The sequence below is a fragment of the Mya arenaria genome, chromosome 4 (genome assembly GCF_026914265.1).
Source record: "Mya arenaria isolate MELC-2E11 chromosome 4, ASM2691426v1".
In the NCBI taxonomy this organism is placed as follows: Eukaryota; Metazoa; Mollusca; class Bivalvia; order Myida; family Myidae; genus Mya; species Mya arenaria.
This window is the reverse complement of record NC_069125.1, coordinates 57,346,552-57,368,821: the sequence shown is the minus strand read 5'-3', so window position 1 is coordinate 57,368,821 and position 22,270 is coordinate 57,346,552. Positions and strand designations below refer to the sequence as shown.

Genomic DNA, 22,270 nt, shown 5'->3' with positions numbered 1-22,270 from the left:
CAGGCAGTATTTTATCACCAAAGCCCTTTAATGGTTTACGCTGCTCCTGCCTTTTCAAGCAGTATTTTATCACCAACGCCCTTTTAATGGTTTGTGCTGCTTCTGCCTTTTCAGGCAGTATTTTATCACCAAAGCCCTTTAATGGTTTACGCTGTTAATGCATTTTCAGGCAGTATTCATCACCAAAGTCCTTTAATGGTTTGCGCTGCTCCTGCCTTTTCAAACAGTGTGGTGCTTTTGTCTGTTCAAACAGTTTGAGATTATTAAAATCCTACTGTCTTTCCAAAGAGTTTTAGATTATCCGAGCCCTTTATAGTTTATACTGCTGCTACTGTCTTGTTAGCAAAGCCCCTTAATGGTTTGTGCCAGGGTCATCTTAGTTGTGATTTTGAATAGATTCAACAATAATATATGCTATATGAGACAGGATGCTAGTGTCAGTTTTTTCGTTTTATGTTGATTACAACATATGTTTTATATTGAACTATCTGCGGTTGGTGAAATATTCGAATAATTTATACTTTCTATTCAAGCAGTACGGTTTTGATTAGAAACGATTTTAAAAGCCCTGTGCTCCATGCATGTACAAATAATATAGTCTAAAACCATCCTTAGTATTTTTGTTATGAAACTGTTGTTTTGATGGTCAGCTGCAAAAAAAGACGTGTAACCTCTATTAAGAAATGTGTCTCCACTTTTCAGCGACACCTGCATTATATATACTCATACTTTGACGTTTCGGTTATAAAATAATGGCACCCATATGCTTTGACATAGCTCTTAGTTCAGGGCAAATTTTGTCTCCACGGTAAGTCTTATATATTTCCAGATTATACGAGCAATACGGCTTGGACTCTGCTGTGACGTTCGCCAACTGGATGGCAGTCGGTGTCCCAATTTCCCTGGCGGTGTTCTTGGCAACGTGGCTTTGGCTCCAGGTTTACGCCATGGGCAAGAAATGTCTATGCTGTTTACAGACGGACGATGATTATTCGCTTGTTAAAACACATCTACAACAAGAATATATTAAGCTGGGTCCTTGGAGGTAAGATTCAAAACGTTTTAGTACTTATAAAAAAAAATCATTTACATACTATGCTAGCCTTTTTTCATAGAGGATAAGGTTGCAATATAGTTCAATAAGTGAACACCAAAAGCTTCAACCTCACGCTTTTTGATTATTCGCCTGTAAAGGATATACGATTACAGTAATTGGATGCGAAATTAACGTTGCTGGATTTGTGTCAAAGTTCTGAGCGCATTGTAATAGTTCCTGTTTTGCGCATCACTTTCTCAAGTTATTTGAACCTATTCTAATGATACTGGCAGAATGCGGTCTTACTCTGCATGTAATTCGTCTGCGACATTGATCAATCTTAAAAGCCTTCCTTAAAAACGTCTGTAATCTTTCAGCTTCGCGGAAGTATTGGTGATGCTTGACTTCGTTTTCCTCGCGGTTTTATGGATAATGAGAAACCCGGTTTTCATGCCTGGATGGGGAAAGCTCTTTCCAGAAAAGTAATCATTAACCTATTTTAAGTTTTGACATGCATTGATTTGAAATAAAAATTGGAAGCTTGAATAAACCAGGGATATAACGCTTACATTGCATAAAATAAATAATGTTTATTGCGTTTTGTTTTTGTATTTACATAAATAAATTAATTTGAAATAGTTTATGATGTTAAGTTTGACATTGCTTCCCTTGGAACTTGATTAAATGTTAATTTATTGGTTTATTTAAGGTTTGTAGCCGACTCCACGGCGGCTATATTTATGTCGGTGATTCTGTTTTTCTTGCCAAGCCAACTCCCTCAATTTGGCGCCAACAGATACAGTACGTTCGTAACTATGATTTATCAAAAACAATACAGTAACTGGGTTCGTCCATTCGCAGTGTTCTTATTAAATGATTAATACTACATTTATTATGTAAGTTTGACAGTTTAAGATGGTATTATATGCGTAAAGTCTATACATCTCGGCTAATGGCTTTCATTTAACCATCATTGAATAAATGATATATTTAAAGGCTAACATATAAAATAATGCCGCGGTGGCGGCTTACTAGACTTGTTTATTCGATAACGGATATTAAAGTGGCACTTCTTGCCTATGTCCGGCTGGAAGCAATAAATAACAAATTATCAAAGTATGAAATGAAGTGAGAAATAATTTCCAAAAAATGTAGTTGTAGACATTATTTGATTGCTTATCATTTCACATTTTTGGCTAGACCTATCCTTTCACATTATTTGATTGCCCTATCATTTCACATGTTTGGCAAGACCTATCATTTCACATTATTTGATTGTGCTATCATTTCACATGATTGGCTAGACCTATCATTTCACATTATTCTATTGCCCTGTCTGTTCACATGTTTGGCTTGACCTATCCTTTCACATTATTTGATTGCCCTATCATTTCACATGTTTGGCAAGACCTATCATTTCACATTATTTGATTGTGCTATCATTTCACATAATTGGCTAGACCTATCATTTCACATTATTCTATTGCCCTGTCTGTTCACATGTTTGGCTTGACCTATCCTTTCACAATATTTGACTGCCCTATCATTTCTCATGTTTGGCTGGATCTATCATTTCACATGTTTGGCTAGACCTATCACACACATTATTTGATTACCCTATCATTTCACATGTTTAGCTAGACCTGTCACACACATTATTTGATTACCCTATCATTTCACATGTTTGGCTAGACCTATCACACACATTATTTGATTACACTGTAATTTCACATGTTTGGCTAGACCTATCACCCACATTATTTGATTGCCCTTTCATTTCACATGATTGGCAAGACCTCTTGTTTCACATTATTTTATTGCCCTATCATTTCACATCTTTGGCTAGACCTATCATTTCACATTATTTGATTGTCCTATCATTTCACGTGTTTGGCTGGATCTATCATTTCACATGTTTGGTCATATTGCATAATTTTTTTATTAGAATTTTTGCTTTTTTACTTGCTTAGTTTTATCGCAAAACTATTAATATTTATCTCGTATCGACTTGTAGAGAAGAGATCGGACGAGCTGACGGCGACGTCGGAGTACATTCCACTGTTGTCGTGGAAATACGTGAACGACAAAATGGCGTGGGGCGTGCTGCTCCTGATGGGAGGAGGGTTTGCACTAGCGGATGGGTGTGCGGTAAGGATGAACCATTTACGCCAATGGATTTGCTTATTAATTATATTCTTTGTTGATCCGATTGTTTCGGCAGTTAAATCAATTTCTAGTCTATTTGCCCCAATGTCCGAAACATGTGGGTCTCAAAAAGCTTATTCATTGTTTCCAAATTCATTTGAGTACTTTTTGCTTTTAACTAAACTAAAACTTATTGAAGTTCATTGACTATGTATGCTTCCTTCCTGATGTCATTAGTTGTCAAGGCCTTGTATCATGTCCAATTGTAAGTTCATCATTCGGTACTGAGGCAAATGTGTTCCCGATTTTACGGTTACCGTGATTTAATCAGCCACCGCTTGTCCTTGTTCGAGGTCATCTAGAAGCGAAATATTACTAACCTAACACCTACCACATTAAAAAATGAAGTATTATATTTCCAAGCCAGTTGTCGCAACGTTTTTAATTCATCATGGTATGTCGCTGGCCACTGGGCTTGTCGATGTAGGTGAAATATGTCGCCCAAGTCTCAGCAGCATTTGTATTCAGCTTGGTTTGGTTGCCCACAGGTTATTTTTGGGGGTATTTTGCTCACCTAAATGATTTGACTTGTAAGTTGTAGTTAAAGGAAAAATATTGACCAAATCAATACACATTTTGCTTACTTGCTTACACGAAAACGTGTCTTCCTTTATGTATAGACGTCTGGTTTGTCTGAGTGGTTAAGCGAAAAGCTTACTGTGTTTGCGAGCCTCCCACCCTGGGTGACGTCCTCCCTGCTGGCTTTCATTACCGCGGCCATCACAAACGTGACCAGCAACGCCGCCACCGCCACGCTCTTCCTACCCATCGTGGGCGGACTGGTAAGAGTTTGGTAACTTGTGAAGCTCACGATGGTTTTGTTAATTATTAAGGAAATAAAAGAACAGACAAAAAATAGCTAAGTCGGATATCTGACAATAAGAAACATTAGCTGAATGAGCTATTTTCCGACATGAATAACATACAAACATTACTTTACAAAACATAACAAAACGTAACAACTTGTGACCTGGAAATAAAAGTTTATAATTTTAAAAAGGTGATGTATTGAAACAAATATTTACTAAGGCCGTTTTGAATTATATTATTGCGAATTATTACAAGAAGTATGATAAATAAGAACACTGTTGATGACATCAACTAGTTTTGCCTAGTCTGACTGGCCTCAACGCAGAAAGAGTTCGTCCCATATTTAGTTGTTCCAACTGATCGCACATTTACACAGTTTTCTTATCTGAGATCAGAATTACATGTCTTAAATTCTACAAGGTTTTGAACATATTCTGGTGAGATACCATGCAGATATTTGTACGTTTCAATAGCGATGCATCTTTCTCTGTCCAGATGCTATATAGGAAACCGAACTCTATGAAGAAGATTTCCATCAGATGAGGTGTAATCATTACAGATAAAGATTTAAAGCTCTGTATTGAATATTTTCTATTTGTTTTTGTGTTGTTCTTGTAGTTAGCCTTCTTGCAAAAGCTTACATTGTATTGTGGGCAAGAGATGAATACAAATGACACCAACTTCTAAACTTCCGTGTTACAGTCAGCCCACTCGATAAATAATCTGTACACTATAGTCATATAACCGCTAATGCTACAATTCGATCACCAAAAAACAAACCGTTAGTAAACGTAAGACTTGAAGAAGTATACAGCTGCCGTTCAAGTAATTAGTCTGTCAACATTTGCTAACAAGGGCCGGCTCAGCTGGCATCGGTCGTTGTACTTGATCAGACACTAATGTTGTTATTTTCACTATCAGAGTTCGCAGCTGATATTAAAACTTGCAAGATATTTTTTCTATATGCTCTACTTAGACTTTTCAAAACTCTCATCTTTCTTGTCTTCAAAATGTTATTAAAAAAAGCTATCAATTTGAATACTGCAGCCCATATTTCAGTTGAATGCTGCTCAGAATAGAACTAGTTAAATTTGCATTCACTGAACCTATCCTATCGTCATATTTCTTATTTACTTAGGCGATCAAGCTGGCGATCCACCCACTGTACTTCATGATTCCTTGTGCTGTGGCCGCCTCGTTCGCATTCATGCTTCCTGTGGGCACGCCCCCTAACGCCATAGTCTTCTCAACAGGCTACCTCAAAGTCATCGACATGGTAAGGCACTTAGCTCTGCGTTTGCTGACATTTAGATCCTCAAAGTCATAGACATTGTAAGGCACTTAGCTCAGCGTTTGCTGACATTTAGATCCTCAAAGTCATAGACATGGTAAGGCACTTAGCTCTGCGTTTGCTGACATAAAGAACCTCAAAGTCATAGGCATGGTAAGGCACTTAGCTCAGAGTTTGCTGACATTTAGATCCTCAAACTCATTGACATGGTAAGGCACTTAGCTCAGTATTTGCTGACATTTAGATTCTCAAAGTCATCGACATGGTAAGGCACTCAGCTCAGTGTTTGCTGACATTTAGAACCTCAAAGTCATAGACATGGTAAGGCACTTAGCTCAGTGTTTGCTGACATTTAGAACCTCAAAGTCATAGACATTGTAAGGCACTTATCTCAGTGTTTGCTGACATTAAGATCATCAAAGTCATAGACATGGTAAGGCACTCAGCTCAGTGTTTGCTGCGATCCTCAAAGTCATAGACATGGCAAGGCACTTAGCTCTGCGTTTGCTGACATTTAGATCCTCAAAGTAATAGACATGGTAAGGCACTTAGCTCAGAGTTTGCTGACATTAAGATCCTCAAAGTCATAGACATGGCAAGGCACTTAGCTCTGCGTTTGCTGACATTTAGAACCTCAAAGTCATAGGCATGGTAAGGCACATAGCTCAGAGTTTGCTGACATTTAGATCCTCAAAGTCATAGACATGGTAAGGCACTTAGGTCTGCGTTTGCTGACATTAGGTCTGCGTTTGCTGACATTTAGATCCTCAAAGTCATCGACATGGTAAGGCACTTAGCTCTGGGTTTGCTGTCATTTAGAACCTCAAAGTCATAGACATGGTAAGGCACTTAGCTCTGCGTTTGCTGACATTTAGATCCTCAAAGTCATAGACATTGTAAGGCACTTAGCTCTGCGTTTGCTGACATTTAGATCCTCAAAGTCATCGACATGGTAAGGCACTTAGCTCTGGGTTTGCTGTCATTTAGAACCTCAAAGTCATAGACATTGTAAGGCACTTAGCTCTGCGTTTGCTGACATTTAGATCCTCAAAGTCATCGACATGGTAAGGCACTTAGCTCTGCGTTTGCTGACAGCTCTGCGTTTGCTGACATTTAGATCCTCAAAGTCATAGACATTGTAAGGCACTTAGCTCAGCGTTTGCTGACATTTAGATCATCAAAGTCATCGACATGGTAAGGCACTCAGCTCAGTGTTTGCTGACATTTAGAACCTCAAAGTCATAGACATGGTAAGGCACTTATCTCAGTGTTTGCTGACATTTAGAACCTCAAAGTCATAGACATTGTAAGGCACTTATCTCAGTGTTTGCTGACATTTAGATCATCAAAGTCATAGACATGGTAAGGCACTCAGCTCAGTGTTTGCTGCGATCCTCAAAGTCATAGACATGGCAAGGCACTTAGCTCTGCGTTTGCTGACATTTAGATCCTCAAAGTAATAGACATGGTAAGGCACTTAGCTCTGCGTTTGCTGACATTTAGAACCTCAAAGTCATAGGCATGGTAAGGCACTAAGCTCAGAGTTTGCTGACATTTAGATCCTCAAAGTCATAGACATGGTAAGGCACTTAGGTCTGCGTTTGCTGACATTAGGTCTGCGTTTGCTGACATTTAGATCCTCAAAGTCATCGACATGGTAAGGCACTTAGCTCTGGGTTTGCTGTCATTTAGAACCTCAAAGTCATAGACATGGTAAGGCACTTAGCTCTGCGTTTGCTGACATTTAGATCCTCAAAGTCATAGACATGGTAAGGCACTTAGCTCTGCGTTTGCTGACATTTAGATCCTCAAAGTCATAGACATGGTAAGGCACTTAGCTCTGCGTTTGCTGACATTTAGATCCTCAAAGTCATCGACATGGTAAGGCACTTAGTTCTGCGTTTGCTGACATTTAGATCCTCAAAGTCATAGACATTGTAAGGCACTTAGCTCTGCGTTTGCTGATATTTAGATCCTCAAAGTCATCGACATGGTAAGGCACTTAGCTCTGCGTTTGCTGACATTTAGATCCTCAGAGTCATCGACATGGTAAGGCACTTAGCTCAGCGTTTGCTGACATTTAGATCCTCAAAGTCATCGACATGGTAAGGCACTTAGCTCTGCGTTTGCTGACATTTAGAACCTCAAAGTCATCGACATGGTAAGGCACTAAGCTCAGCGTTTGCTGACATTTAGATCCTCAAAGTCATCGACATGGTAAGGCACTTAGCTCAGCGTTGGCTGACATTAAGAACCTCAAAGTCATAGACATGGTAAGGCACTTAGCTCTGCGTTTGCTGACATTTAGATTCTCAAAGTCATCGACATGGTAAGGCTGTTAGCTCTGCGTTTGATGACATTTAGATGCTCAAAGTCATCGACATGGTAAGGCACTTAGCTCTGCGTTTGCTGTCATTTAGATCCTAAAAGTCATTTACATGGTAAGGCACTTAGCTCAGAGTTTGCTGACATTTAGATCCTCAAAGTCATTGACATGGTTAGGCACTTAGCTTTGCGTTTGCTGACATTTAGATCCTCAAATTCAGAGACACGGTAAGGCACTTAGCTCTGCGTTTGCTGACATTTAGATCCTCAAAGTCATAGACATGGTAAGGCACTTAGCTCAGAGTTTGCTGACATTTAGATCATCAAAGTCAAAGACATGGTTAGGCACTTTTTTCTGCGTTTGCTGACATTTAGATCCTCGAAGTCAGAGACATGGTAAGGCACTTAGCTCAGCGTTTGCTGACATTTAGATCCTAAAAGTCATAGACATGGTAAGGCACTTAGCTCTGCGTTTGCTGACATTAAGATCCTCAAAGTAATAGACATGATAAGGCACTTAGCTCTGCGTTTGCTGACATTTAGATCCTCAAAGTCATAGACATGGTAAGGCACTTAGCTCAGCGTTTGCTGACATTTAGATCCTCAAAGTCATAGACATGGTAAGGCACTTAGCTCTGCGTTTGCTGACATTTAGATCCTCAAAGTAATAGACATGATAAGGCACTTAGCTCAGCGTTTGCTGACATTTAGATCCTCAAAGTAATAGACATGATAAGGCACTTAGCTCAGCGTTTGCTGACATTTAGATCCTCAAAGTAATCGACATGATAAGGCACTTAGCTCAGCGTTTGCTGACATTTAGATCCTCAAAGTAATAGACATGGTAAGGCACTTAGCTCAGCGTTTGCTGACATTTAGATCCTCAAAGTAATAGACATGATAAGGCACTTAGCTCAGCGTTTGCTGACATTTAGATCCTCAAAGTCATAGACATGGTAAGGCACTTAGCTCAATGTTTGCCGTCATTTAGATAGGTGCTCTCAGAGGTTTCCGGTGTAATAATTATCTGTAGTTTAAATCATTTAAGCGAATTATGTGTATCATACAAGGCAAACCATAACATGCAAAACGCTTTTCATAACAGTTTAAGTACAAGCAAGTAAATATGTCTGGCAATATCTGGCATCGGTTCTTTGAGTAGAGGTCGTGGCAATGCCTGCTTCTGATAACACCAATCGTATATGTACTGTTTCAGATTTCCGCTGGAAGCGTCATAAACTTCGTGTCGGTAATGATTGTATGCATTTGTCTGAACACATTTGTGATGCCTATCTACGACCTGTACACCATTCCGGCCGCATTTCTCGCAAACATGACCTCAGCGAATCTCGATCCCACGGTGATAACGCCCCTGCTGGTCAACGGAGCTGTCCTTAATGGAACACTAGCCTATACAAATGGAATTTGAGTTCCGAATTCATATCAACATTCATTTCCATTGAGTGATACATGTGCCATTTGTCATAATGGTTAGTTGTTCGACACGTATGAACCACATCACTGCTAACATTAAACAGGGCAAAGGTACTATAGTATGTATCATTGTGGCGCATTTGACGAGAGGAAGAGTGAAGGTTGTTGTAGAATGAATTGTAAATGACGGCTTATGCGTATTACTCCTATATTATTCGTGTAACTCCGACAGCAAGGAGTGCATTCAATTTCACGGGTGTGACTGACTAGTCGTGTGCACGGAGTTGGTTGTGATTCAGCATCATACTTGATGGTTACCCGATCCTAGTTAATTAGCTGCTGCCAAATACCCATGTGTTGCTTGCGCTAGTGCATCTGGACAGATACGTTTAGCCAAAATGTTTATAACTATTGAACAAGTTTAAAAGAATGCATAACGGAATATAAGCTGTTAGTGTATACTTTCCGATGGTTTATAGAGATGTATCAGGGGAATTTAACTGTTTCAACTAGTGAAAATATGAGTTTGATTTTTTTTTCATTTTTTTTTTTAAATTTAAAGGATCGGAAGTATCTGTGGTTTAGACTCATTCCGGGTAAAACGTTTCTGCAGTGCATGTAGGGCGGGGAATGTCTTAGCGTTCTGGTATTGGTCTCATTACTAGAGCAGGTGAAACAGGTAGGTCGTGTTTACTACGTTATTCAACTCGTCCAGGTAATACGTTAGACTCGCTAATGAAATTTCCTGAACTCGTTGAATAAAAATTGTGTATCCTTTATTTCTTTGGCAGACGTTAAAGATAAGCAAACAGGCTTTCTTGTATATCAATGTTCGCTAATGCTAATTCAAAGTGCTTAAAGCAGCCATGTGCTATTTGTTATTATGTAATATGTGTTATAATTATAATGCACATGTCTATAATGTCCATGTATTCGACAAGTGTTATAACGTCACTACTCTACATACATTTGGCATGGGTTATATATATGCCTCTTTCACTACGAAATGATGCACAGTGGTTAATGACCATCGATTATGTAAACAGATTGTATTATTACCTTATTTGGAATCATTTGAAGCTATGCAATCATTGTTCATTATGTTCAGGTATTCAACATTGTATACTCGAACTCTATCGCATTTCACTGCGTGTTACACATGCTATGTCATTGGTATATCTTAATATATCTTTTATTATTCATTTTTTCGAAATGAAATTTAGTAGAAATGTATTTTTATCCTGCGGCTTAGACTGAATATGCGTCGATGTAAATTTGAATTTTTGCTTTTCATCATTCTTTTTATTCTGATTGGGCATACCATACCGTCAAGTTTGGACACAACAATCAATTTAACTAGACTTGAAAATGTAAAAGTTGCAAAACAATAGGTGATGAAATTATTTTTGTTGTATATTTTTCAAAAACAAAAATTAAGGCTTGATTTTCAATGGGAAAACCCCCCATTCAAAACGTACTTTTGAGCATTTTTATCGAAAACCTTGGATCTCCAGTGTGTGAATAGAATTTCATGACCTGAACGATAGTGGAAATATTAGTGGGTGATATTATGTCGTTTCAAGAGGCTTGAAAGTGTATGCCCAGCAACCCAACGTATATATGGCTAATAGCTGTTTTTGCAATGTATAGCTTCAGCTATAAAATTAAACCAACTACAATCATAATTTAAAGCTGTAGCTTATCATTTATATCGATGAAGCTGTTATTTTTTGGTCTAAATGATAGCTACAGTTGTAACTCATAGCTGTAGCTTTAACCATACAGCTGCAACTATTTTGATAGGGCATTACTGTCATATTTGGAACTTTTAATCCTCTTTGTACGCCATAGTTGATATGGGCTTATTGCACACTGCTTGGAACCGATCAGTAAAGGCTGTGCAAGACCCATAATAACAATGTTTTGAATGAATAATACCAAAGCTTAGGAGTAAACTATCGAACATAAATTATGTAGCATTTATCATTCTTTGTTTTATTTCAATATATCATTTTTCATGTAATTGTTATACTGAATATTTAGCTACAAACAATATTAGCATTAATGAATATCAGACTATGTACTAAATGGTGTTTCTCATACTGTATTTTACAACAGTTGAACATCTTTGTTGCTTTTAGTTTAACTTGATAACCAGAAACGCCGATAACAAATATTCGTTATGTTAAGTTTTATTCTCAGGGACACATATAAGGAACTCGCCTATGAATGCGTTTGACTGGTCGTTTTGTTTAATCTGTTAGTAATGCACCAGTCAATTGTAACCACGGCTCCCCCAGGTCCGGGGATTAGCGGGGTCTTTGACTTTTCGGTCCAGCCAAGTCCGGGTAAAATCCCCGGCCTGCGGTGACGTTTAACTGCTGGTTAAATACCCGCCAAATGCTCCTGCACCCCAAGGACCCTAGGTAAGGCCCACTCATCGCTATTTTTGGCCCGAAGGCAAAACCACCGCATTCACCCGGCACTGCGGGACCACCTGGAAGGTAAAAACACGAACCATTCCCTCGGCTATCCCCGATATTCCCCCGGACCTGGGGGGCGTAGTTACAATTGACTGATGCATCATAGCAATGTGTATAGATTGATACATGTTAACTGTTCAACTATTGACATGGTGGAGTGTTGTTCACTGTGGTTCTTGTATATTTATATCCTCTCTATCTACAGGTCATGCATTTCCACATTGATTGTTCGGATCAAACGTGCCGTGTTACATATTTAATATCAATGCAAAACTCACCAATCAAGAACTGGGCTGGTATTCGAGTTTGGTCTTAATTGGATATAAGAACGATGTAGCTAATTAAACTAGTTATTAATAACTGACCAATAGAGTGGATGAAGTCAATGCTGTATGACCATATGATTCACTTAAGCCGAATATTGAATACCACCCATAATCACAAAATTGTTTAACGTTTTGTTTTATATCTTCTTAGAACCCTGCGTCGTACCTTCAAAACTCTTATATCGTTTATCATGAATTCTGCCATTTTATGTGTTTCGCATTTTCACGGCGAAAGGGCTTAAATGCTAAAACACGACGGAATGAACGGCCACTTTATCGCAGTATCGCCCTTTCGCCACGAACATGAGATTACACCAAACGGCATGAATCAGTCACCATAGCAAAGAGGTTACAAAACATAACCTCTACTTGAATGCGCAGCTACCTGTAAAGGTTAAACGGGGCGTTGGCCCAGTGGCGGCTGAACGACTCGTGCAAAACATGGTATCCTCGTGATTTTGTAAGTCACTATGCAGGTGTCCACTCATACTGGTATTTGTAAATCACATGTTATACATGTTTCCTGGAGACTTTCAACATTTAAAATGAACACGTACTTACAGGGGTTCTTACAAATAGTGCACGCTTAAATGTTCGAGTACAAGTACCGATTTGCAACTTTTGAATTATTCACGTTTTAACCGCGCAATGTACATAGGTTTTTTTATCATCATAACACCATTGTGCAAAGATTTCTCCTGCTGTTATTGTCACCTGTTTTGCTCAAACAATTGTAACATGACCAGAAACTGTACAAACTCACAATAAAAGTTTTACAAATAGTGTATCTTTGTGTTGTAATTCAAGCTCGTAAATTTTTATTGACTTAACCGGCGTTTGCTCGCACCCCACTAAAACCAGAATATTTTTTTTATACCTTAAGTGTATTTTTCCGGCGACAATATCGGTATCAAAGAGTAAAATAGTTAAAATGAAGTTTTTTCAGATGCATTACCGGGAAAATAATTCCAAAAGATGCCAAAGGTGCCAAAAGATGAGCGAGTCCCTTTAAAATTCACTTACGTGAGTCAGTCATTGCTAGTGATATTCCCAGGTAGATATATATATGTTGGGTCTATGTGTGAGTTGCGTGTGTCGCGTCACATAGTGTCACATCATGTCCTATAACAATATTGTGTCGATTAATCTCCGAATTATTTACCCGCACACTTAAATCTTCAGTTATGTTGGTCACTACGGCATGTTGTGCACCTCTCATTTCTGTCACAGCATTTCTGTTTTTATTCACTGCCAAATCTGCTCTACATGATACATTCGGAGCTCCTCGGCCATTTGTATCTAAAATAACCAGCGATATATGCCGGAACATCTGTTGAAGTAGTTCGTACATTTTTGAAATATATCATTAATGAAATGTAGTGTTTTAGAGTTGTATTTAATGATCTAAGTTTAAATTGATTGCCAGTGAAGTATATTATTGCAAACATAATTAAGATTCCCAAAAGTTAAGTCATTAGTTTAACTGCTAAATGAAATTACCACGTGATCTACTTGCAGCGGACTTAAACGTACCAATTTTTGAGTATGTAAACCGTCCAAATACATCCGAGGTTGTTCCGATAGAAATGGCCGAGGAGTTCCGAATGTACATGATACTGACCTGCAGTAAGTAGGGTTAATCCCCGATTGTCATTGGCCCACAAATATGCGCGAACACCAAGTAAGCGAACAGTAGGTTACCGGAAGACTAGCGGAACAACAAAAGCAACAACAACAACAACAAAAACAACGACATTTTAGAAGATTGTTTATGGGATAACTAAACGCATGTTAAACCATCTAACATACATAATATAATGATAATCCATATAATAAATATCCTTATTCTATTGATCATACTTCGTAAAACACCAAGTCTGATGCAAAGCATTACTGTTACCAAAGCTAATATTAACATGTTAAACAAAGGTTTTGAAAACACCAGAGTTTCATGTAAATACTCGGAGTAAACATTCCAAGCCAAATGTCTACTAAAGTCTTGTATTATAGCAAAGGTTCTAAAAGCAAATCAGACAAAATAACATGAAAACACACTCTCACAATAGATACTACAGTGGATAGCCTAGCAGCCATGACGGTGATCTTGTTTAAAAGGCATACAGATAAGATCCTAGCAATGAACAATGACACACAATGTCAAAAGAAAACAGACGGATTAATATTATTATTGTTTTCAATAAATGCTGGAGTTACGTACTTTGAACAGTCAGTGAAGAAAATAGTTCACTGGGTATTTTAAGGAGATTTCTGCGACAGGCTTAGAGCACGCAATGAAATTTGTAAGTAGTTCACGACAACGCATAAATCTAACATCCATATTAAAAATGGCTCAAAAATTAAAGTTTGGATTATCATTTTCAAATGTTTTGCAAAACACGAATCATTGGTTATCTCAGGTTAACTCAGCCTCACAATAATTCAGGCATAAGCAATAACATAACCACTTTCTCCATAAACCCAAAAGGTTCTAAAGCTAAACAAATTTTGATAGGATAGGCAGGCATTTTTGTAATACTTTGCAAAATGATGCGGTTACATCGCCCCAAAGTCCACCTCATGCAGGTCAAGATGTTGGGAGTTAATGCCAAGCCAAACTATCTTTTCAACGGAGAACACTGGGTTGAAAATACCCTGAAGTTGCCCCTCGTGATAAACCTGCAATTCGTTGAGACCAATGCATTAATGACAAGACAACGATCCACTCCTACTTAAATTATGAACATTAAAGATGTAAAGATTGTAAAATTTAGTTTCGCTTTTTTAATTCACACCATCATACCTGATCTTAATCCTGAATTATACAAAAGTGTTTCCCTAAATCATCCGATCAACTAGCAACAAGAGAAGAAACGCTGTTTACTTAAGCTTACCTGAAAAGCATCCCCAGTGCAGTTGACTTCGATTGTAGTTTCTTGTCCAAGGTTTCCATTAAAAGCTGATAAATACAGACCACCGGGATTTGCCCATGCGTACCCATTATACTCGTCAACATACAGGTTGCCGTTTACTAATTTCATATGCAAGACGATGCCCACCAGGCCATTCAGGTCTATTGCAAAGCTGTAAAATATTAAAGTATAGCACAAAATATTTTTTATTCTAGAAATCATTTACAGACGGTTTACATTAACCATTTAATTCAACAAGATCGCAATGGGGGCGAATCACAATGCTTGTTTGTCGAACAAGGGGCATAGTTCACACGATATTTATGAGCGCATTGCATTTGGAAACATGTGTACTCTGTTTCGTTGAATTTCGTGCGTATGTTTTGTATAGTGTCCAAAGTTAAAGTTCTGCACGCAGACGACGACAATGCCGACAATGACAACAATGGTATGCCCTGACCTCTATTTCTTTCTTCGAATTAAAAAAAAAACAACGGACGATCTAAAGACGTACGTCTTTATTATAAATGTCTTACTGAGGGTCCTTAGGTGTGAAAACCACGATCACTCTGCTATTTGCTAGCCCAACAGGGTTTTCCTGTCTATAAGAGAGATCTGGTGTTACTTGAAACTGAAAACATTGAAAGAAAATGTATTTACATTGTTGGCAGTTATTGACGTTCAAGTTGAACATCGGTTGACAATAGGTTTTATTTCATTGAAGTAGTAAGTTTATTTCTTCAATAATTTTATAAAAAAACTACAGAAACAAGCCTAGTAGTCGAACTTTTGTTACGTAAACCCCGTTCAATGGCACAGGCTCAACACAGAACAGAAAAACAAACATTTATCAACAAGAACCAGGAACACAAAACTCTACGATCAACTTGTTACATAAAATTATATGATATATACAACTAGATGTGTTTATCAAGGATTGTAAGGTACCAACCAAACAACCGCATACTTATACCAATAAAATAAATATTCTATTATCATTTTGATGCTTCTTGAAATAGATAAACAAATTGGTACCCAGGTTGGGCCTTTTTTACCTCGAAAGTTTTAATTTTAAAACATCAGAACCGTTGTCATCTTGTCTGGGTCAATGTAAACCAGAACTTCTACCAAACAGTTTAATAACGCAAATAGTCTATAAAGAAACTGTCGTAAAGCAAAACACAAAAAGACATTAAATTAACGGCAAAAAAGATGATCTGGAAAAGCACGCATATTTTGTTATGCCTGCCTGTCCGCCATTAAAGTTTACCTACCGGTGGATCAAACGTCCTGCGCCTCCTCTTGTGAATGATATACTTTGAAGTTGCGCTGAGGCTTCCTAATGCGTTTTCGGCCACTGTCAAACATTTACAGGGCTTATAATCGTCAACTTCAATAATATCAATTAAGTCTGTAGTTGCCATAGTCACACAGTGAAACACGCATTCATTGTTTTTTGACTGAAAGCCATTGACCATGAACTTGGAGAATCGTTTCCCTGAAGTAAGTTGAACATGTAAGTAAAAACAGAGCACAGACGCACAGATAGATCGCATACTGAAATTCATGCTTGCTAGTCCATCAGAAGTAAAACAAATGTGCTGCGAATTCATCTATTTGACAAACGTCAGTATTCACTTGACGCAAGCGAACCTATTCATTCCTTTTATTCAGTAAACACTATGCAACGTTGTTGTAATATTTGAATTTTATGTTTTAATTGCTAGAACATTGAAATATTTCCATGGCTTTTGTTATAATGTTTACTTAAAGTTTTATTTAAGTTTTACTTTCGATTTATAGAAAATTGAGCATTGTTCAGACAGATAGGCCGTACACATGTCATAGAAATGTTTTAAAAACCAGGAAAGCATGCCGCGAACGGCACATCACAATTGTTTAATCACTGTAATTTATATATTGTGCAAACGATTTGAGCAAACAAAAGCAGTGAATTTCGTTATTTTGCACATCAAGAACAATTCCAATTTCTATTTACATGTATGACTCTGATTAAATTTTAAAGTAAAATTTTTAAATGCCCTGATGAAAATGGCTGACGTTTTAACAAAGTTTAAGGACGTTAATTTTGTACAAACAAGGGTGTCACTCTCTCTGTTGTTTGTAAATCATTTGGTCTGTAGCTTATGAAATCTTTTCGTCGTTATTTATTTTAGAATATCAAACGACGTAACACGAGATAGCTTATTTCTCGTTTATATCTTAACTTTAAGCTTAAGCTTCATTATTTTCATTATAGCCGTTTTTCAGCGCATAACGTGATTTCATATTTTTTTTTGTTCATAGAGTTAATGGAGATTAGATAAGGTAACTGTATGATGCCGTTTTAACCGTCTCCGTGGCCTATTGGTTACGGTATACGCCTACGGAGCATAGGTTGTGTGTTTAATCACAGGCTGCGTCAGACCGAAATACGTTTAACGTTTGTACAAGTAGCTCCTTTGCCTGGCGCTGGGCAATCAAAGGCTAGTACTTTGAAAAATGGTGAACGCATATAAGTTGTACCCCACGTAGCGGTGTTTTACACCAAGCACGTAAAAGAAGGTTTTTTTTCGAAAAGAGCTAGAGTAAAAACCCGAACTTTCTTGTATACCACCACATTCTCTTCCGTGTGCTAACCCTTCAGCTAAAGCAAAGTACTCCGTTGGAAATAAATGATATTTGACCGCAAGGTCTAAAGATACATACTAGTTTCAAATATAGATATAAGGCTAATTTTACAAAAGCGACTGCACTTACTTCGGTTAAACGGATACCAATTTGTTAAAAGTCCTTCAAACTGACTACGTCAACAAGCATCATATGTATATTTCTGTAAAACAATGTCTTGAACTTATACATATGCGTTTATAACGATATTTTCATTAATTTACAAAACTACAATTGAAGGAACAATGCTTTGTAGAACCACGATGATTATTTTCTTTGTAGTTACATTCCATTTGGAAAACTGTTATTGAACGAAACCGTTCTTCGTGACATTGTTGGAGACAGTAATCTGGCCATTATCTATAGCCAGATATGTAGTTTGACGCGTTTATTCATCGTGATGCTTATAGCTAGTAGTAACAGGGGGGTACACGTATTCCGAATCTGCAAGGGTTTAAGTTAGGTTTTGGAGCTTGATATGCAAGATGGCGGCGAAACCATGATGAAATAGGATTTTGGAACCTGTTTTCGCCTGGTAAATGGTATAAAGTATATATTTCAAAAATATCATGACGAGCATTCAGCTCTACAATTACCATGCCTCACTCGGCTTTTTATTTCATGCGTCTAGGTTACGGAATAAAAAAGTAATTGAAGGAAAACCTTCGGCCAGTCTGTTATTTACAAATGTGGGAAAATCATATGCCTTCTTTTCTGTACTGGTGATACATGTACGAAGCATGGCGAGGTACGCGATCGCTGCCAGCTTATCTCGATTGATGTCCTGGATTTCATTTTATCTTAAAAAAACCCAGTACTTAGTACTACCGTCATTTTGGGAGCATGATGGATTGATTTCGAAATAAAGCAGCACTGAAGCAGTTTCTTATAACCATGAGGATTGTGCATACATATATCTGCTAAATGATAAGTGAAGAATTTTGTTAATTGCATTATTCATGCGTTCATGTTAGATTGAATGACATAATGTTAAATAATAATATAGCAAAAGTTATCTAACTAGACAACTAGTTTATTGCCACTTTGCTTTTTTCAAGTTGTCAGGACATTGGCAAAATTTGTGGATTGTTTTTTAATCATCATTTATATAAGTAATGTTAATAACATCGATCAAATCAATCCGGCATGTGTGTTAATCACGGGTCTTACACCCCCCTTGTGAAATCACGTTGATTTTGTCATCTGTTTCAACCTTTTATTACTCAAAAGACATTTCGTGAAATGTTGTATTCGCCAGGATGCCCTACTAAAACTATTCAACAAAGCGAATTACCTCGTTAACCGGGTGTTGTCAGGGGATTGGAAAATAAGTTTGTGCAAGATTACAGTCATCAATAACCAAAAATGTAGACAACACCGTCAGGAATAATGTTTTATATCTTTGTGAATTTTTCAGTAATAAACAACATCTAGTACCGTAAAAGTAAATTCACATACGTTTATTACACTTGGAACTAAGAAAATAATTCAGAAGCAAAAAGGAATTCATTCCAAAACTCTGTATGTTACTTCGGGTGCAAAACATATTCGACAGCGCCACCACTGCTCGACAGCGCCATCACTAGAGCAACAGCACCACCACTTTAAAAATATGTGCATATTTCCTTTCTTAAAAGTGCTTATTAGTTTAGATGTGTTCCGGTGTAAGTACTATACAAAAAATATATTTGCAGTGAGCTGTAACTTTTGCAGCTAGGTCAAAGGTGCATGGCCCATGTTGGCTACTCGAATCAGGGATGGACCACTGTTACGACCGGCATTGTGCTGACTCCTGGTGATCTCTTGGCAATGAATTTTTCGGCTTCAGTATGGTTAATATTTTTAATAATAGACATCTCATTTTGCTGCGAAAAAGCACGTATTAACTGCTTCGTACTGCGTTCTTTGGGTCTTTTACATACAAAATCTGGCTTATTGATTTCTTACCCAAATAATGGCAAATATACATTTCTCACTGATTTATTGTAGTTCTCTACCATATTACGTGACTGTTATACACTTAGGCCGTTGACGATTGATTTCTTATGCCGCAATACGCCGTACCTATAGTATCTATTCTCAGTCGTAGTTTTCAAGTGCGACCTGTGTATGGTTGAAGCCCGAATCCGTTAATTAAATATTCACCTGTAAAGTTGCGCCATTCTCATGTGTATCTTCCACTTCTGTCGTCGTTAGTTGTTTGAGCATTAATCAATATATCTGTCAGAGGGACGGAGGTCTTCCTGGTCACCTCACGCTTCGATCGGAAATCGTAGTAATTGTCGGCCGTTGCTTGATTGTGGCAAAGCATGCATACAAGCTCCTCTTGCCAACCTCTCGTCGACGGAACGGAACAGTGGACTGACCGTGATCGTGATTGGTTTGGATGGATTGCCTCTGAAGAAGTCATCATTAGTAAAATCATTAGAAAGAAGTCACCTGCAAAAATTACGGTTTAAAACGGTCAATAAAAGAAAGGCATGGTTCGGTTATTTTTGGTTCTATATTTAGAGCACTAATCACATTAAACATAATAAGTCAATAATATATTTTCCCCACAGAAAGTACTGTGATGTATAGCTGAAAGGTCTTGGTAAGTAGCGCCATGGGAGCTTTATTCATCTGCAGAATATAACTTTACTGCTTACTTCGTCAGACTATTGCATTAACAATATAATTAAAAATACACTAACGAAATATGTGTCCAGGAAATGTAAGAATTAATTATATTCTTAACTTGTGTTAGTCTTGCAGGAAGCGGTTTTCGTCCAGAATGGGGCTTTATGGGATCGCAACTACTCTTTGTTAGGTCACAACAGTGATGACAATTAATGAACTCTGATATAGATTGACAACTCTCTTTAGATAAAAAAGTGTTGTATAAATATAGCACAAAATGATAAGCAATCTTACTCAGTCATATTATTTAACATATTAAACTTGAGGATTGTTTACAAATTCAAAAGAAACCAATCACATGTTAAAATATCGGTCTTCCAAGAAATAACTATCATAAAAATGAATTATTACAATACAATTTTGCAATATCATTCGTGTTGTGTGGGTGTGTGTGTGTGTGGGGGGGGGGGGGGTACAAATACAAATACTAGCATCAAAAATGTAGACTCAAATATTTAACCGGTGTCCATTTAATCGGTTTAAAAATAACAAAATAAGCAATGCAATGAACAACATAAATCATTATACATACAGGTCCTTTGGAAGTTTTCACTAGTTGACAAGATATTCTAAATAATCCATCGTGCAGTGTCGATCAAACGTAGGTTTTATTTCGTTAAATTTCGTTCGTCAAATAAACCCTACACTAGTCCTAATCTCCGGTATTAAATTCTTGATTCTTGATCGTCTATTCAAGCTGACATTAGTTGCCGTTAATAGTTTCAGAGCAGACAATGCTATTTTCTCGAAATCTGTTAACGACGATGCATGTTAATAAAGCAGTTACATTCAATGATAATTAAGTGAAAATACGAGATAAATAGTCTCTCAACGCCATATCTGTATACAAGTGATTAAATTACAAGCGTATACATTGTATTTTTCGTTTTACGGGATAAGGAGGATAGACATGGATTAGATTGGACATTTACTCTTAAAATCTCCACATATCAGAAAAGGCAATTTAGCAAGAAACAACAAAGATACCGCAGTATAGTGCCATTGCCTGGCCAATTCTTTCCAGGAAGGGCTTAACCATAATAAGGTTTGCGCCTTTAGATAAGGATTATACCGTATAATGTTTATTGTATTATCTATATTGCAGTGATTCAATCCAATTTCTTTAAGTGACATTACCAGAAACAATGTGTAGAACTGTGGGGTCTTACCTTACAAAATGTACCCTAACTATTCATTATGTTAGATACAAAAGGCTGGTATATGAAAGTACGTGATTTTACATCATTATTTATTTTTGCAAAAAGTATGTTTTTTACTCTAGATGGAAGGCTTTTAGGTATTTCAAACATGACGTTTTTTTGATTGAATTCTAATGAACAAGTAATTTTACATTCTTATGTTGGAGTTTCTTGCTATCACCTTTTTTACTTTTAATTAAGGTTTATTTCATTTTGTATTGTTTCATAACATGGCATAGATCCTATAATATATTGCTTTTTAAAACAGTAGGAGGCACATGAAATTTCCTTTTTCGTCTTGCGAACGACGAACGATTGTTTTGTCATGGTTTTGAAGCAGTGTATGATTATTTTGTCATGATTTTGAAGCATTGCATGTCCCAAAATCTCTAGCAAATGCCAGCTGCGAATTAAGATGTCTTACGGCTTGCGGCGATATGGCGATATGGCCTTTAACATCAGCAGTATTTTGGAAGGTTTCAATAAGAGAGAATGTCATCCAACCCACTTTTGACTCGCCGGATTCCCGGATACGATGCTAGGTAAATCAAATTTCATTTCTATGTAAAACTGCAGTTGGAAGACATAGAAAGACAAGCAAACATAAATGACGTAAATGACAGTGATACAAGTACTCGTTTTCAACATTTTGATCGTCAGTCGGCAACACTAAGAACCTACAGTTGGCTTGTTCACAGGGGCATGTTCAGAGTTCTCCGACCCTTTTGTCCCAACTGTCAAATCAAAGAAACACCACATGTCAAGTAAATTTAAATATGAAGAAAACTATAATTATTTTGCCTTTTCGGGTGGATAACCATTAGTAAATTACATAAACGTTGAAAATATATTATACCAAAACCCCATTTACGCTTTGGAGAGTCTTCCGGACAACTCTATCAA

At 37.4% G+C, this 22,270-nt stretch overlaps 1 protein-coding gene across 4 annotated transcripts in view; it reads left to right on the top strand.

The window, feature by feature from the left end:
• The window catches only part of LOC128230516 (Na(+)/citrate cotransporter-like), a 40,961-nt gene extending 28,269 nt beyond the window's left edge, over window positions 1-12,692 (top strand). For all 4 annotated transcript variants that reach the window (XM_052942840.1, XM_052942841.1, XM_052942842.1 and 1 more), the window contains 7 exons: window positions 830-1,045; window positions 1,414-1,518; window positions 1,746-1,837; window positions 3,051-3,184; window positions 3,862-4,023; window positions 5,190-5,327; window positions 8,884-12,692. In XM_052942840.1, coding sequence (XP_052798800.1) covers window positions 830-1,045; window positions 1,414-1,518; window positions 1,746-1,837; window positions 3,051-3,184; window positions 3,862-4,023; window positions 5,190-5,327; window positions 8,884-9,096 — 1,060 coding nt within the window. In that variant the 3' untranslated portion in view covers window positions 9,097-12,692. The remainder of the gene's footprint in view (window positions 1-829; window positions 1,046-1,413; window positions 1,519-1,745; window positions 1,838-3,050; window positions 3,185-3,861; window positions 4,024-5,189; window positions 5,328-8,883) is intronic.
• Window positions 12,693-22,270: the final 9,578 nt, after the last annotated feature.